The sequence below is a fragment of the Nymphalis io genome, chromosome 28, assembly GCF_905147045.1.
Source record: "Nymphalis io chromosome 28, ilAglIoxx1.1, whole genome shotgun sequence".
In the NCBI taxonomy this organism is placed as follows: domain Eukaryota; kingdom Metazoa; phylum Arthropoda; class Insecta; order Lepidoptera; family Nymphalidae; genus Nymphalis; species Nymphalis io.
Window position 1 is genome coordinate 6077233 of NC_065915.1, and position 16913 is coordinate 6094145.

At 33.6% G+C, this 16913-nt stretch overlaps 3 protein-coding genes across 3 annotated transcripts; 1 reads left to right on the forward strand and 2 right to left on the reverse strand.

Moving 5' to 3' along the window:
- Positions 1-3311: 3311 nt before the first annotated feature.
- LOC126779216 (uncharacterized) lies at positions 3312-5127 on the reverse strand. The gene is made up of 2 exons (XM_050503134.1): positions 5035-5127; positions 3312-3908 (listed from the first exon to the last, which is right to left on the reverse strand). The coding sequence occupies exons 1-2, from the start codon at positions 5077-5079 to the stop codon at positions 3327-3329; spliced, it is 627 nt and encodes a 208-aa protein (XP_050359091.1). The 5' UTR covers positions 5080-5127; the 3' UTR covers positions 3312-3326.
- A 2883-nt stretch (positions 5128-8010) lies between these two features.
- Positions 8011-9139, forward strand: LOC126779030 (chorion class CB protein M5H4-like). The gene is made up of 2 exons (XM_050502778.1): positions 8011-8079; positions 8522-9139. The coding sequence occupies exons 1-2, from the start codon at positions 8035-8037 to the stop codon at positions 9137-9139; spliced, it is 663 nt and encodes a 220-aa protein (XP_050358735.1). The 5' UTR covers positions 8011-8034.
- Positions 9140-12392: 3253 nt separating this feature from the next.
- Positions 12393-13188, reverse strand: LOC126779215 (chorion class B protein PC10-like). The gene is made up of 2 exons (XM_050503133.1): positions 13101-13188; positions 12393-13011 (listed from the first exon to the last, which is right to left on the reverse strand). The coding sequence occupies exons 1-2, from the start codon at positions 13146-13148 to the stop codon at positions 12433-12435; spliced, it is 627 nt and encodes a 208-aa protein (XP_050359090.1). The 5' UTR covers positions 13149-13188; the 3' UTR covers positions 12393-12432.
- Positions 13189-16913: the final 3725 nt, after the last annotated feature.

The window sequence follows — 16913 nt, forward strand, 5'->3', positions numbered from 1 at the left end:
AAAACAATCAATATTTGCTGTATTTTTATTCTAATGTTACATTGACGAAAATAAAAAATAAAACCACTTTAGATGTCAGCGCTTAATAGCGATAACAGTTTTTAAATATTACTTTTAACATTGGCATAATATTTTGCGCCCAAAGAGTGTAAACAGTGACGCCAGAGAAAAAAAAGTAATGTAAGGTCCTGTACTTTCTACACTTTGCGATATTTTTTAAATCGACAATATTTCTATTCCTGTCAAATTAAACATACAATCAATTCGTAATAAAATAGTTTTATTTAGTCTACGATAATTTCGAAAATTAAAAAAAATAATGTTCCATGTACAAAACAATCTTTTAAACTGCTAATTGCAATAACTTTTACGTATTAAATTTGAAAGTTGGTATTAGGTTTTTTATAGTTGGAGACAAATAATAAATATATATTTTTAATGTGTGTATAATTTTTATGTAATGTATTTTTTTAAAACATATATTCAATTTCATGTTTTTTTATCAATGATGTTTGTTTTCTGCCATTATTTTTTGCTAAATTGTGTATAAAAATGTAATGTTATCTGTTTTATTGTTATGTGATGTATTTTTATATGTTTTATAATATGTATACCAATGTATAATAAAATGTATGTGTTTATTTCATCAACGACAATTTGTTGTAACAAATTAATAAATCATATATGTAAGTATTTCATGTTTTATTATGAAACATAGATAATTTTATTCTATGTTTCATTTCTAATTAGGATTAAGCACGTACTTTCAATATATACACGTGCATAATGTATGTTCTATTATGCTATATTATTTATTTATTAGATTTGCTAGCGATTTTTACACTGGTCATTCAATTACATTGGTATTGTTGTGTTCCGGTTTGAAGGGTGAGAGCCAGTGTAATTACAGGCACAAGGGATGTAACATCTTAGTTCCCAAGGTTGGTGGCGCATTGGCGATGTAAGCGATGGTTAACATTTCTTACAATGTCAATGTCTATGGTGACCACTTACCATCAGGCGGCCCATATGCTCGTCCGCCTACCTATACTATAAAAATATATATTATAATACGTCCACAGATTTTGTAGTCATTTAAAACCGTACACTACATGCTTATTAAATCACAATTACTATTAATAGCTATAAAAAAGAATCTCTATCGAAGCATGTGTAGAATAGAAAATCAAAACTTGTACACGTTTACAATATAAATATAAGCTACAAATAAAGCTTAAACCTTTTCTTTTCATTAATAAATTACTTTTAATTTTATTAGCTGGTTGATTTTGTATATAATTGTGTCTAATTTTAATCATTTTTGTTTCCCTGTTTACTTTTTGCTTCTTATTTGAATTAGATATTAGTGGGAACTCGATTGGTTTATGTGTTATTTTATTTTTATTTATTATTTCTGTGTAACTGTACCGTTTGTTTTCCAAAAATTTTTACAATATTTTTTATAAAAGCGAAAATAATACACAATACATGAAAAAGCAAATAATCACTTTTATCCAACGAATATGAATTTGCGGGGCTGTGTTTTAAAACATTAGGTCCATGGTCGTCTGATACTAAAAAAATCATAAAAGATCTCTCTAAGAAACTGGTCCACACTTCTGGTGGCCCGAGAGCTGGCGCTTATGTAGCCCAAAGGCTTAGTCTAGCGGTGCAGAAGCAATAGTGCCAGCGTCTTGGGTACAATGCCACAGGACAATCTTTTAGACGGCGTGTTTTTGCTATAAGCCTGTAATGTGTATTTTGTTTTATTTTATATGTATTATAAAAATGACTGTACATCCCATGGGGTCCCAAAAATTAAATATAAAATAAAAATAAAATAAAAATGATAAAAGTTGCCATAACAATTTAAAACATTCAAAGAGTAAAACAAGAAGACCTAAGATACAATCAAGTAAGACATACATTATTTTAATCTTAATCATCGGACATATTTGTCAAATTCTTTATGAATAAAGAATGGTACATATCAGCAATTCAACGGAATGTTCTGGTATTCGCCATTAAGCTGACCTAACCAATATGAAATCTTGCAAGTTCAGGCTTGATGTGTAAACATCTTAGCGCTCGATAGCGTAAAGGCTAACACTGAGACTTCGAGCGTCAGATGACATTAGCGTAAGATTTCGAGCGTCAGATGACGTCATCTTAAGATTTGTTATTTACACATAAATTCTCGTAAGTGTCTTGGCACTTGCACGATTTTTTTAATAATAGATAATCTGATTACTCAACTCGTGGTCTCATTGTTCACGACCCTCGTTGGATTTTCAGTGCATCAAGGTTTTGCGGTATACTCAAGTTTTTAGGTTAGAAAATAAAGATTAAAAAAACTGCACATAAAATACTATTTTTATAATGCTGATCGAACTCCATTACTATACGGTACTCTTTATAATTTTATGCTCTTGCAGATAACTAGTTTTCGCCTACTGCTTCACCCACGTGATAGATATCCTTCCCTAAAGTTCAAGCTTTCTTCATACCGAATTTTAGTTTGGTTCAGTTACTTTCGTATTTATAATATTAGTATGTATAATGATTCAAAATGTTCTCACAAACGGCCAAGTAACCTTTTTCAAAAGTGGTATTATTGTGATCAGGGATTAAAGTAAATACGTTTTTTCCCACGAAATTCTGCTCCCGGAAACTAAAGACATAAAGAATTCATCTGAATTTTCGAAAACCTAGTAAATCAAGTTTTATTATTAAAATCGAAGACCAACTCTTTACTAAAATCAAAACATTTTCCCCTAAAACCCTGTATCCAGATTATAATACAATTATTTTAATTACTTTGATTTTGGCCGAACATAAACATCTTTATAATATTATTAATGTTAAAGTGAAACTCAACGATATATCTGTAGCAAAGCTAATATAAGCTACATATATAAACTTTACACTTTTATGGTGATTCTACACAAACGAAGACGCTTAACGAAGTCCTAGTAGTACCTTTACAAATTACTTAACATTTTTATGAAGTAAGCTCCCTTCATTACTCACTCATGAAATATTGACAATCGACTTATGGTGATTTGCTATTTTGATGCTTGTGTTCTTGAAATGTTATAACTATTATGGTCAATGTCGCATGTCCTATCTGACATTTCACGATCGTTTGCCTTTTAGTTTCGAGTTTGTTCTTACAGATTAACCGCACTGGTATAATAATTACGGAAGGTGTGTTAAATATAAAACAAATAGTGCTTTCTGAATATTTATTATCTTTTTTTTAAATAAAAATTATAATTGTTGATAATAATAGTATTTACAATATATATAAATAATATATTATATTATTATATAATTGCCATACCAGGACCTGGCATCATTTGTTTGCCAAACGATTCAGCCACAAACGCCGTGCCAGCGGATGGCACGCTACCATCAACCGTGACCATGCCATAAACGGGGAAGCAACCGCAAACTTTAATTGTACCACCAATTGGTAAATCACCGCCCATAGTTATGTCACCATATTGCAAAGATGGCACAATTTCTGATATTATAGGGCTCATTGGGAAATTGCTTGAGAATCCACTTGGCAAATTTGCCAAGGGAACAAAGTTTGCGCTCGTTATTACAGCATTGCCAATCATTTCATTTGCTAAAGCGGAGTTAGCATTGGCAAGCATGTTTGTGTTCGTTATTGCTTCGTTGGCTAAAATAGCATTACCTGTCCCGAAATTGTTCGGGACGTAATTCATATTAAATACCGGTTCATTTGCAACAACAGTGTTGGGTCCATAGTTCATATTGCCAAACGTGCTTGGCACGTTTGCAAATGTATTCATTGTTGGCACATTAGTTATTCCAGGCTTACTTGACAGGTATGGGCTTATGCTGTTTCCGTTCTGTAACATAGGCATGCTACAGACATTCTGTAAAAAAAACGAAATTTTATATATATTTTTTAAAAAAAAGATAAGCATATTCTACAGCAAGTTTGGCTTTATGGTTTTGGGTTGAAGTAGTTTTATCTAAAATACAAGTTTCCATTGAAAAATTAAATAAATACGTCAAATTTAAGATACACAAGATACCACCATTACCCATCCACCATATCCCATAAGTGGACAATAATGGTTTTACTAAATTGATATCCTCTAATGTTATCTGTTAATAGAGGATATCCAGTTGAACAGGACTTCCATAATACAGAAAATGCCATAAAGATAATTCATAAGTTATAATTACACAAGGCAAAATTTTCATCGAATTTTGAGAGTCAGTGAGTAGAGAAGACTTGTGTTTGCGCAAATGAATTAGCACTATTTTTTTATAGAATAGGAAGGCGGACGAGCTTATGGGCCACCTGATGGTAAGTGGTCACCAACGCCCATAGACATTGGCATTGTAAGACATTTTAACCATCGCTTACATCACCAATGCGATACCAGCCTTGGGAACTAAGATTTTATGTCTCTTGTGCCTGTTACAATTGCACTGGATCACTCACCCTTCAAACCGGAACACAACAATACCAAGTACTGCTGTTTTGCGGTAGAATATCTGATGAGTGGGTACCTACCCAGACGAGCTTGCACAAAGCTCTACCACCAGTAAAACTGTAAAGTTACGCGCAGTTGATTAGCGAATGGCCGCCGTGACCGAAATCAGTCAGTCAGAGGTCGACTACCTATACATTAAAGAATAGTCAAAAATAATACCTACAAAGGCAGATTTTACTTTGACATGAGATATTTTTTATTATGTCTTGTAATTGTTTACACATTTCAGTATAATAAGAAAATTTGTAAATATTTGCAAGATATGGTAAAAAAAAGATTCAAAACAAACATGAATGACATGTTTGTGAGAGTGTGAGCTTAATATGAATAATAAAAAAATAATTAAAATAAAAGTTGATAACGGCTACACCGTACACAACTATAGATGATCACGTAAAATATATACATGTAATCAAACACGGTAAAGCCATTCACTTGAATGTTATATATATATGTAAATAACAAAGTATTATATCACAAAAGTTATATAACTCACATTAAAAATTACAGAATGTAGACAAATCGCAATTATGAACTTCATTATATAAAAGTTTTTATATAAATGATGTTATTTTTTACGCACCAAACAATTTATACTTTTAATTAAATTTTATCGACAATTTTGAGTAACTTTACAATAATTTACTATCAACGTTATCTGTCTTGCTTAATTCAATATTTTCAAGAAGATTTCAACGTAATACATGAGTGTTGATAAATAAGTTTAAAAAAAAATTATGTATGCACATTAGGTAATAGAATCATGACACTTATTGATAGAAGAAGTAGCGCATTTGGAAATAAATAATACAGACCGGTGAAGTATCCGCGAAATAAATTCATGCATTTATATTTCATCACTACATATAAAACATCTGTGTGTGTCTGTCTGAACGCGATAGACTGAAAAACTACAGATCGGATTTTCTTACGTATACTTGAGTTGCTATTAAGCAGGCTTCAATTAGTTATAAAAAATAATCTTATTAGTAAAGCCTACTTCTGCTACTGAATATATGTCTGGCAAAAATGCGTGGATTGAATATATTGCTGGATCTCGTGCAGGAATAGTTTATGTATGTAGTTTACACAAATTTGTCGTTGACGAATTATAAGCAATAATAATGTCTGCCAGACCGATTTTGGCCACGGCGGCCAATCGCTAATCAAGAGAGATTAGCCAACTACGCAGGAGACATTATAGTGAACATGTGTGTGCGCAAATATATCTACATTCTCTATTTCTAAACTCTCATAATCCGATGGGACGGCAATCCGTCACGACCGAAAAGAGTTCAGGCGCAGGACCAACGGCTTTACGTGCTTTCCGAGGCACGGGATTGTACACACTTCCAACTTCTAGATTCTGGGCTGCTACTGAGAATTTTGTGACAGAAAAACCCAATAACTTTATACTGGCCCGACCTGAGAATTGAACCCAGGACCTCCGGGTCTGCGACCTTACATCAAGCCACTAGACTAACGAAGCATAAGAAAGAAGAAGCATAATTATAAGTATTTGTAATATAATATATATAAAGGCCTATTTGATTAAATATATATATCACAACCAATATGTAATAAATATTATATACACATATAGCCGAGATGGCTTACTGGTAATAACGCGTGAATCTTAACCGATGATCGTCGGTTCAAACCCGGGCAAACACCAATAAATTTTCATGTGCTTAATTTGTGATTATTATTTATCTCGCGCTTTACGGTGAATGAAAACATCGTAAGGAAACCTGCATGTGTCTACTTTCACTGAAATTCTGCTACATGTGTACCCCACCAACCAGCATTGGAGCAGCGTGGTGGAATAAGCTCCAAAACCATCTCCTCAAAAAGGGAGAAGAGGCCTTTAGCCCAGCAGTGGGACATTCACAGGCTGTAACGATTACGATACATATATAAGTCTGAATGTTTTGATTGCTTGAGAGAGAAACGGTTACTTTTACATTTATAATATTAGCATATATCATCTACAAGATCGTCTTTTGTATTTATTTCTACTAGTTTTACGTTTTGCTTAGCTCATATTTCTTACATATATGGAAAAAAATACATATTTATTATATATACAAACTTTGATCCAAAGCAATTTTTAAAATTATAGTATATACAATTACCGCCTTCACGAATTTCTGCTTAGCCTAAAGGTTGACTGGTAGAAAAGGCCTTTAGGCATTAAGTCCGCCTTTTGTCCTACTGCACATTCAATGTATGGTGGTCAAAAAGTATTTAAATAAATAAATATTTATATATAGTTACATGACGGTTACATTATGTTTACTAAAGTAACTGACGAGTTTCTTTTTTTTTAATATTTATTTATTTTTTGAAACTATGTACAGACATTTTTATAACATACAAAATAAAAAAAAAACAAAATACACATTACAAATTTATAGCAAAAACACGCCGTCTAAAACATTGTCCTGTGACATTGTACCAAAGACGCAAGCACTATTGCCTCTCTGCACCGCTAGACTCAGCCTTTGAGCTAAATAAGCGCCAGCTCTTGGGTCACCAGTTGAGTTTCTTGCATTTGAGTAGATCTACATTGTTTCATAAAAGCTTGCTATAATTATAATAGTAAAGTAAATAAACAGTTTGTGAATGTCCCACTGCTGGGTTAAGGCCCCTTTCCTTTTGAGGAAAAAGTCCATCATGATGCTTCAATGTGTGGTAAATAGACATATGCAGGATTCCTCACGATGTTATTCTCCAACACCTGGCACGAGATGAATTAACAAAATTTAAGCCCATGAAAATTCAGCGTTGCTTGCCTGGGTTAGAACCCGCGATCATCGGTCAAGTTTGTGCCGTATTCTTTCTATAATATAATATGTATATTATATTATGTATTCCTTTGATACTATAAACAAGTAGGTTTATACACGCGTTGTGTGTACATAAGTGTGCAATAATTTCGATGAATTACTAAACAAATGAGAAGAATAAGCGTTTTGTTGTAGGTACTTAAATATAATTAATTTGCCTTCATCAGCTTTATGATGATTTATTGAATTTTTTTTTTACCTTTAAAAATAACAAATATATTTTTGGAAATTACTCGTTTATTTCGGTAAAAATGCTTTAATATATTTTTATTAATTAAATAAACAGCAAAGTAAACACAAATACATGAAAGTGCATATGACAAAATAAAGACAAAAGTGGTAGTTATATCCTGTAAATAAAATAATTTTAGAAAAATATTTCTTCCTTATTCTAAATCAGATTTTATTAATAGATTATCAATATATTTCAACGAAAAGTTAAACAGTGTTTTCGTTTGCCTCGAAGCGCTATCGCTCGTGCTTGCAATATCGATTCCAAATTTTAATCGATTAAATTATTCGAATAAATTTTATCATTATTCAATAGTTGAGTCATAATTATTTTGTTTTAACTATAAAATGTAGAGTTTTATATAAATGACTCATTATACTTTAGCTTTTTAAAAAAAAAGATTATAGAAGTCAACATGTTTAAGATAATTATTGTTTGTGCTATCGCTACTTTCGTCCAGGTAAATTTTATTTTATATAGTATGATAATACCTCTGTTCACAATTATTTGTATTGAATTATAATTGTTAAGTATATAAGGATCGTAAATATATTCTTTGGGGTATCGTAATGATTATACTAACTTTATATGCTAGGCTTTCTCGCCTCCTAAGCAGACGCTATAGACCTTATTTCACCAGAAACAGCCTGTGAATGTCCCACTGCTGGGCTACGGCATCCTATCATTTTTTGAGGAGAATGCTTGGAGCTTATATCTTATTCCACCACTCTGCTTCAATGGGAGTTGATAAACATGCAGCAGAATTAAGCACACCCAAGTTTCCTTACGATATATTCCTTTGACGTTTTCTAGCCATTGACAGCTGTGCCCTTCGTTTTTATTTACATTAACCATTTTATTTAAAAGAACAAATAACATTAATTTCAATTACTTATTTCCAGAAAACTACATGCCAATGTATTGGTAGAGCAGTAAATAGCAATATTTATAGAAATCCAATTAATTCTTACGCTGCTGAAAATGGATACGGTGTTTGCGGTTCGAATTTAGCGTATCCTGCCAGTGCATTGGCTTACGATACAATTGCCAATGGTATTTACGGGCCTGCTAATACACTGGCCTATGATGGCATTCCGAATATTTATGGTCCTACCAATACATGTGATAATGGTGTATATGGGTTGAGCTTAGCAACGCTAGCCGCATCTAACTGTGGTGGGTTTTCCGTAAGAAGTTCATCCCCAATCGGCGTGAATGGCATATTAATTGAAACAGAAAACATGGTCATTGAAGGTCCATTGTCAGTGAATGGTCAACTGCCGTTTTTGGGAACTGTAGCTTTAGAAGGCACTTTGCCAGCTGCTGGCACAGGTGCTGTTTCATATGGCTGTGGGGATGGAAATATTGCTATATTGAACGAGGAGTATCCTAGCATTGCACCTCCAGCGCCAAAAGGATATGGCTGCAATGCGGTACCATCATATGGTTATAGTCCTGCAGCAGCTGGACAGTATGGTTACACTACACAAAGTCCTCATGGAGTACGTGGATTTTACTAGTTAAAACCAGGGTCGTACATTTGAAATTCGTACGAGTTCTGTAAGAACTCACTTCAATTTCCGCTACGCTATGAAATTGCCAAATTTATCAAATATCAATCGGCTTTTGATTATCAATGTTAATTTATTAATAGGTTATATTTAATTATTACTAGGTACTGTCTTACTGTTTGATATTGTCATTCAGTGTTGCCAACATGATTAGGGGGAGCCTAGCTCTGAATTGAAATAAATAGAAAATACATTTTAAATATTATATAAAAAAATCATAGCAAGTACTTATTCCTAAATTTAGCCAAACCATCCAAGTTGGCAACACTGTTGTCATTGGTCAGATTTTGCGAATCTTACATTGAGAAATTTTGAATAATTTTTTTTTTGTTTGCTAATAATTAGTAATTTATAATAGTATATATAAATTGAAATATTCTTTAATCAAGTATGCTCTTATATGCTCTTGAATCATTTAAAAGATACATAAAGTATATTTTACGGGGAAGAACCGTCGAGAAATTCTCTAAATAGTAGTTACTCTTTTTCATTGATCATAAATGTAACATTTATTAACATTATTACTAGTTTAATTGTGATATTAATTATTAGTAAATAAAGATGATGAATATTTAAATAAACGTTTTATTTATCTGTCTATTTATATAAATGTGGTTGTTGGTCTATTTGAGATTAAAATAATTCGACCGTTCGACCGAAGATTAATAGTGATCTATTAATCTTTGCACATATATATTGTGTTTTTAATGGATTTATATGTATACCTTTGTGTTAATTTTTTAACTGTAATTTCATGAAAATACAATGTATTATATATATACGTAAAAAGGAAAAGTTTATTATTTTAATTTACACCTAAGCTACAATAAATTTAGCTGTTAGTTATATATTTTAGCTCTTGTAAGTTATAGTTAATCTGTGCTACGAGTCACTCAAAACTGTCACTGAAAACTTTTGGTGTTTATTCCACCACGCCGCTTGGTTGGTGGATACATATTAAATTGATGACGGGCCGCTTGGCTTGGTTGGTGGATACTTGCCTTTCACGCCGAAGGTTGTGGGTTCGATTCCCACCTAGGACAGACATTTGTGTGCATGAATATGTCTGTTTGTCCTGAGTACACCCAGACTCAGGATTATCTATATAAATATGTATTTACAAAAGAATAAGTATATGTAAGAATTTAAACCCGGGCAAGCACCTCTGAATTTTCATGTGCTTAATTTCTGTTTATAATTCATCTCGTGCTTTTCGGTGAAGGAAAACATCGTGAGGAAACCTGCATGTGTCTAATTTCATCTAAATTCTGCCACATGTGTATTCCACCAACCCGCATTGGAGCAGCGTGGTGGAATAAGCTCCAAACCTTCTCCCCAAAAAGGGAGAGGAGGCCTTAGCCCAGCAGTGGGACATTAACAGGCTGTTACTGACTGAAGAATAAGTGTATGTATATATCAGCTGTCTGGTTTCCTTAGTACAAGCTCTGCTTAGTTTGCGATCAGATGGCCGTGTGTAAATAATGTTCCAGGATATTATTATTATTATTGTTTCAACACATGCAAGATCTCTCACGATTTTTTTCATCACCGAGCACGACATGAAAAAATATAAACACAAGTGTTATTGTGTTACGGCTTAAAGGGTGAGACAGTGTAACTACAGACACAAGGGACTCGACATCTTAGTTCCCAAATATTTCTTGCATGGACAATATCTATGGCCACTTACAGTTAGCCCATTGGAATGAAACTTTTTAGAGATGAATATTTGCGTCGTTTCTTCGTAGCGTCTCTGCGACTCCGGACTTTAACATTGGTGGTCGGATATCAGACGAAACCAATTTGTAAGCTCATGGAGGTGTCACAAAATGTATTGAATACATTATTTATTTATTTGGACTGGTAATCAGCGTTTCACAATTTGGATAGACAATAAATAATAAAATATAAAAACTCATATTCCATGCAAAACAATTAAAGGAAAGTTATGTACGACCAATTTAATTTAGCTTACGTAATTAAATTTAATATACATATTGCATAATTATAGTATAACTATATGGAAATGAAAACAAAGAGCAGATACAAAACAATAAATAAATAACAGCTTATTATATATTCTATAACTAGTGTTCGTAGCGGGAGAGGGCTTATGTAAAAATAAGTTTTTTTTTATAGAATAGGAAGGCGGACGATCATATGGGCCACCTGATGGTAAGTGGTCACTAACGCCCTTAGACATTGGCATTCTAAGAAATGTCAACCATCACTTATGTCCCTTGTGCCTGTAATTACACTGGCTCACTCACCCTTCAAACCGGAACACAACAATATCAAGTACTGCTGTTTTGCGGTAGAATATCTGATGAGTGGTGGACAAAGAAGCCTATGTCCTTGAGGTTCAAGCTTGCTTCATACCAAATTTATAGTTATTTTATGAAAACGGTTAAGTGGTTTAGCCTTGAAAGCGTAAGCACATTTATTATATAATTATGGATTGCAGAGTATTATTAGAAGTTAAATAAATAAGAAACAACTTTAAGAACTCTCAGACCTTCCATTTGCTGACCTTCCTATTGCCCTTCCATTTCAAACAGCTTTATATGTCTCCTAATCTGTTATTATCTATATGTTGTAATATTGTTTCACTGCTCTGCTGCAGTTTTTCCTCAGCGTTAAACGTTAATGCTCCGTCCCCATGGTAAGTAAGTAGAAGCACCGAATAAGACAACAGCCACTGGGTCATTGAGACCCCGCTCCTTTGGGCCAAAAATACTTGTTGCTAGATACCTAATAAACTTGCTGGTGAGGAACAGCTCGGGTAAAGGAAGCAACCCCGAAGCCCGTACCCAGACTGGCCTTTTGGGCTAGTCAGGAGGAAGGAGGAGGAGTCTCTCTCTCTATGGGTAATAACTAGATTTTCTTTCACCGATACACGTATAAAAAACAAAAACATACCCACACTCCCACACAAAACACACAAATAGTGCACAATGTATTCTTATTTAAGATCATTCTTTATGATGATTGATTCTTTAACCATATCCTTCAGATGCTTACATCAAGCAATAAATATATACAAGATTGTATAGTGTATAAATAAAAGAGTTGATTTTTTTGCTAGATATTATATAATCTACGTTGGTTTACCTATTCATTCATATGTAGATCATTCTAAGATTATTATAAGTCTAAGAAAAAAAAAACGATTTAAAATAATAAATTAAAATACCAAATAAAGTATAATAAAATCAACAATTTATTAAATAAATAAAACATTATCAATAGCCACAGCCACATCCTGGGCCAGCGGGATAGGCCCCAAGTCCTAGAGCATTAGGATACCCCAATGCGGCATTAGGGTATCCAGGAGCGTAGGCATTTGGATAAGCTGGTGCAACTGGGGCCACATTCTCATTCACAATACCAACATTGCCATTACCACAGCCATACGCTACAGCACCAGCGCCAGCTGCTGGTAAGGGACCTTCCAATGCCACAACACCTAAGAATGGCAGTTGACCGCTAACAGCTAGTGGTCCTTCAATAAGCATGTTATCTGATTCTACTGATACTCCACTGGGTGGAATTGGAGAGCCACTTCTGACGCGGAGACCATTTCCATTTGACGCGGCCAATTCAGCCAAAGTTAAGCCAAAGGTGAGTCCAGGTACTCCAATAGAACAAATGGGTTCGTAAGCTGGTGTATACGCTATAGCATTGGCAACTGGTCCATATGCGATTCCTGTAGCTGCAGCGCTAGCAAGAGCTGCAGTTTCAGCGACTAAGCTAGCTGCAGCGATATCGCTGGTAAATGCAGCGGTATTATACGCATTCCTTAAGCATTGACCAGTAATCATCTGAAAGGAAAAATATTTAAACATAGAATTTAACGATTAAAAAAAAATTCTAAGCGTTATAAATTTAAATAATTCGATTAAATAAATACCTGAATCGTTATGGCTGAAAATAGAAGACTAATATTTTTGATAAACATCTTGATTTTTGTGTCAATATATATTTTTTTTATATTTTTTAATAACAAAAGAGACGATGAAAATCGAATGATAATTTTTCGGTTAATCGTAATTATATATAGTTATATAATTACATAATGATAATATGTGTATTGTAAAATTATATTTAGTTTCAAAACAACATTCATTTTCAACAAATATGAAGTATTATTGCTTTATCGGCCATTACATTATTTTATAATCAATTTATGTTTATCATAATGTTACGATAAGTTTATTTATTTAATATATGTATATGATAAATGATCATCACCGCCGTTAAACATAGGCATTATAAGAAATATTAAACATCCCTTACATCACCAATGCGCCACTAACCTTGGGAGCTAAGATGTTATGTACCATGTGTCTATAGTTTCATTCTTACTCACCCTTCAAACCGGACCATAACAATTCCAAGTACTGCTGTTTTGCGGTAGAATATCTGATGAGTGGGTGGTGCCTACCTAGACGGGCTTGCACAAAGCCGTAGCAAGTTAATATTGATATCCTGTAGCATTTATTGAAGGCGTATTTTCAGAGTTACCTGGATGAGATCGCTATGTAGCGATAAGGTCTCCAAAATTGTATGCTCACTCATATGTAGGTTGTATCTATGTTTTTTTTTTAATCTTTTTGGTGTACAAAAAGTATAAAAATATTAAGTGATGATTGTAATCATACAGTTATACTATAATATATAGTTTGTGAAATTAAATATATTCTGACAATGTTTTTGTGTGCAGACTGGCAGTAAAAAAGGTTGTAAGCGGAGTGGAATGTTGCGGAGAAGTGAGGTGAGAAGAGCGGAGATTTCAAATTAACAAATTATACTTGAAATGTGATTTTGTTACAAGTGGTAACAGTTGCTTGAGTAAAGAAAACGGGAGATTTTTTCTTAGTTGTATTATATATTTAGTAGTAAAGTAGTAAATATTTAGTAGTACTTAAAATATATATACAAACTGTATTATTTCTTTGTTTGAATTCAATACGTTTTTTATATTCCACTGAGTTTAAACTTTTTACAGCAGTAATTGGCTTGCATGAAGGTTTTTTGCAAAAAGTTTTAAAATGGAATTGAACGCTTGCTTTTTATATAATATCTTAAAACATAAACGTTCAAAGACTAGTTAATTATTTACTATCTTTTAAAAATATAGCAGTAGATGTCGAATAAATTCATCTCAATTTATGGTTATTAATAGAATTTATAATTAAAGAAAACTATTGAAAATATGGAGTAAAATAAATAAAAGCATAGACCTTCGTGACCGCGTATTAAGTAAACACTCACACGGAAGCAGCAGCGGTGAGAAGGGAACAACACTGTCATGCCGCTTGCCGTCACGGCTTACGAATCGGCTTTATTTCTAAGGCGCGTCAATACATATTTCACATCAATAAAGCGATATGTTAAATATGTCTAAACATTAATTTTATCTATATGACACAATTATCAATGTAATCATTCGATATTAGGCTAGAAATAAAACGTGCTCATTTTAATAAATACTTATCTCGGTATATAAGTGTGATGATATTATGTAAATCAGTCGTATAGTTTGATAACTTCATAATTTGATACTAAGAAACATATTCATGGTAAATGTAGGTGGTAGGGCTTTGTGCAATCTCGTCTGGGTAGGTACTACTCAATCATCAGATATTGTACCGTAAAGCAGCAGTAATTGGTATTGTTGTTTCGGTTTGAGCCAGTGTAATTACAGGCACAAGGGACAACATCTTAGTTCCCAAGATTGGTAGTGCAAGAGTGGTGGTTGTCTATTTGACGAGCCGGTTGGCGTGATTGGTAGATACTTGCCTTTAACGCCGAAGGTTGTGGGTCGCCAGGATAGACATTTGTGTGCATGAACATGTCTTGTTGTCTTGAGTCTGGGTGTAATTATCTATATAAGTATGTATTTCAAAAAAAAAGTAATATATGTAGTATATCAGTTGTCTGGTTTCTATAGCACAAGCTTTGTACAAGTTTAATTTGGGATCAGATGGCTGTGTGTGAAAAATGTCCTAGGATATTATATTATATTATTATAAGCGGTGGTGATCAATAACCACCAGTCGCCCTACTTGTCAATGTACCTACCTAAAACAATAAGAAAAATTAAAACCGATTTCGTTCACGCTAGCCCGCCCTTCTCAAACAAATCTATCTGTGCAGGACACAATTGAAAAAACACAATATTATAGAATACAATTATGCGCGCAAACACAAGTGCACTCTCATAATCCAATGTTGGCAACAGACGACTGGAAAGAGTTCAGGCGCAGTGCCAACGGTTTTATGCACTTTCCGAGGCATGGAAGTTTAAACATTGCCAACTTATAGACACCGGGTTGCTACTGAGAAGTATTCGGCACAAAAAAACCGGGGTCTGAACTCTGGACCGTAGGATCTGCAGCCTTTTATATACTATATTTTAATCAAACATAATTATATACAGAGTTCACGGCATTTATAATGTATTCAAGTCGTTTCATTCTAATTAATATTAATGATAAATAATATAATGAACCGATCGACGTATCGTAAAAATAGATAAATATATACTACTGGTAGGGCTTTGTGCAAGCTCGTCTGCGCGGGTACCACCCACTCATCAGATATTCTACCGCAAAACGGCAGTACTTGGTATTGTTGTGTTCCGGTTTGAAGGGTGAGTGAGCCAGTGTAATTACAGGCACAAGGGACATAAAATCTTAGTTCCCAAGGTTGGTGGCGCATTGGCTATGTAAGCGATGGTTGACATTTCTTGCCAATGTCTAAGGGCGTTTGGTGACCACTTACCATCGGGTGGCCCATATGCTCGTCCGCCTTCCTATTCTATATAAAAAATATATTTTGTAAGTACTCCGAGTTCGGGTTAAAGAAACTTTATTCTCATCAAGATCGATCGATCGAGTTATTATTGTGAATAACAACGCGCGGGTGTTGTGACGTAATTCACAACTAAATACAGACGTATAGAGCGTCAGAGACAAGAACAATAACTTAAAAGTTTATTTGTGGAAAATCTGTTGCGTTTTGTAAAAATCCATAGACCAAATGATTTTTTTATGGCGTTATTGCTAGTAGGTTTATATATGTGGGAACTTGATTTGAAGATTCGTTATCCGATTGTTCGGCCATGGTGAAGATACAAAATAAAACTTTTGGCATTTAATACAATAGTCCGTTTAATCGAAAACATACACAGATTGCAAATTAACTTTATACAATTAACTGGATCGGAAACGCGGTGAGTTCGAAGGCACGTGGTGTTTTTCTACACGACCGCTCGTTTTGCCTTCAATATCCTGACCCCCGTTAATCCTCCAGTTCGCATTCTCCAACCATCTTTTTTTTTTGTTTTTTTTTTTAAACTGTCACTAACTAACCAACATCACTATGGCATCGACCGCATCTAAGTAGCTATGAACTGCTTGCCGTTTCCGATAGATAGCGTCCTAAGACTGACGCTGCGACATATATATTAATATATTATAAATAAAACATAATGAATTTTATTACATTAATTGGAAAAATATAAGAACTATTGACTTAATGCTTTTATTAAAATCTGATTAATTAATTACTATTATAAAAAATATATTAGTGATACGCCTGACCGTATTTCGCGCTGCCTCCCGCCAAAAGTGTATTACTTATTAAAACCAATCTGACAGCTTGACGTATGACGTTCGGAAAGTTTGACTCATTCTGCTTATAATATATATAGAACTAA

Coding starts and splice junctions, on each gene's coding strand:
- LOC126779216 (XM_050503134.1), bottom strand. CDS start 5,079: ATGAAGTTCATAATTGCGATTTGTCTACATTCTGTAATTTTTAAT. Junction 3,909..5,034: donor TACATTCTGTAATTTTTAAT/GTGAGTTATATA, acceptor TTTTTTTTACAG/AATGTCTGTAGCATGCCTAT.
- LOC126779030 (XM_050502778.1), top strand. CDS start 8,035: ATGTTTAAGATAATTATTGTTTGTGCTATCGCTACTTTCGTCCAG. Junction 8,080..8,521: donor CTATCGCTACTTTCGTCCAG/GTAAATTTTATT, acceptor ACTTATTTCCAG/AAAACTACATGCCAATGTAT.
- LOC126779215 (XM_050503133.1), bottom strand. CDS start 13,148: ATGTTTATCAAAAATATTAGTCTTCTATTTTCAGCCATAACGATTCAG. Junction 13,012..13,100: donor TTTCAGCCATAACGATTCAG/GTATTTATTTAA, acceptor TTTTCCTTTCAG/ATGATTACTGGTCAATGCTT.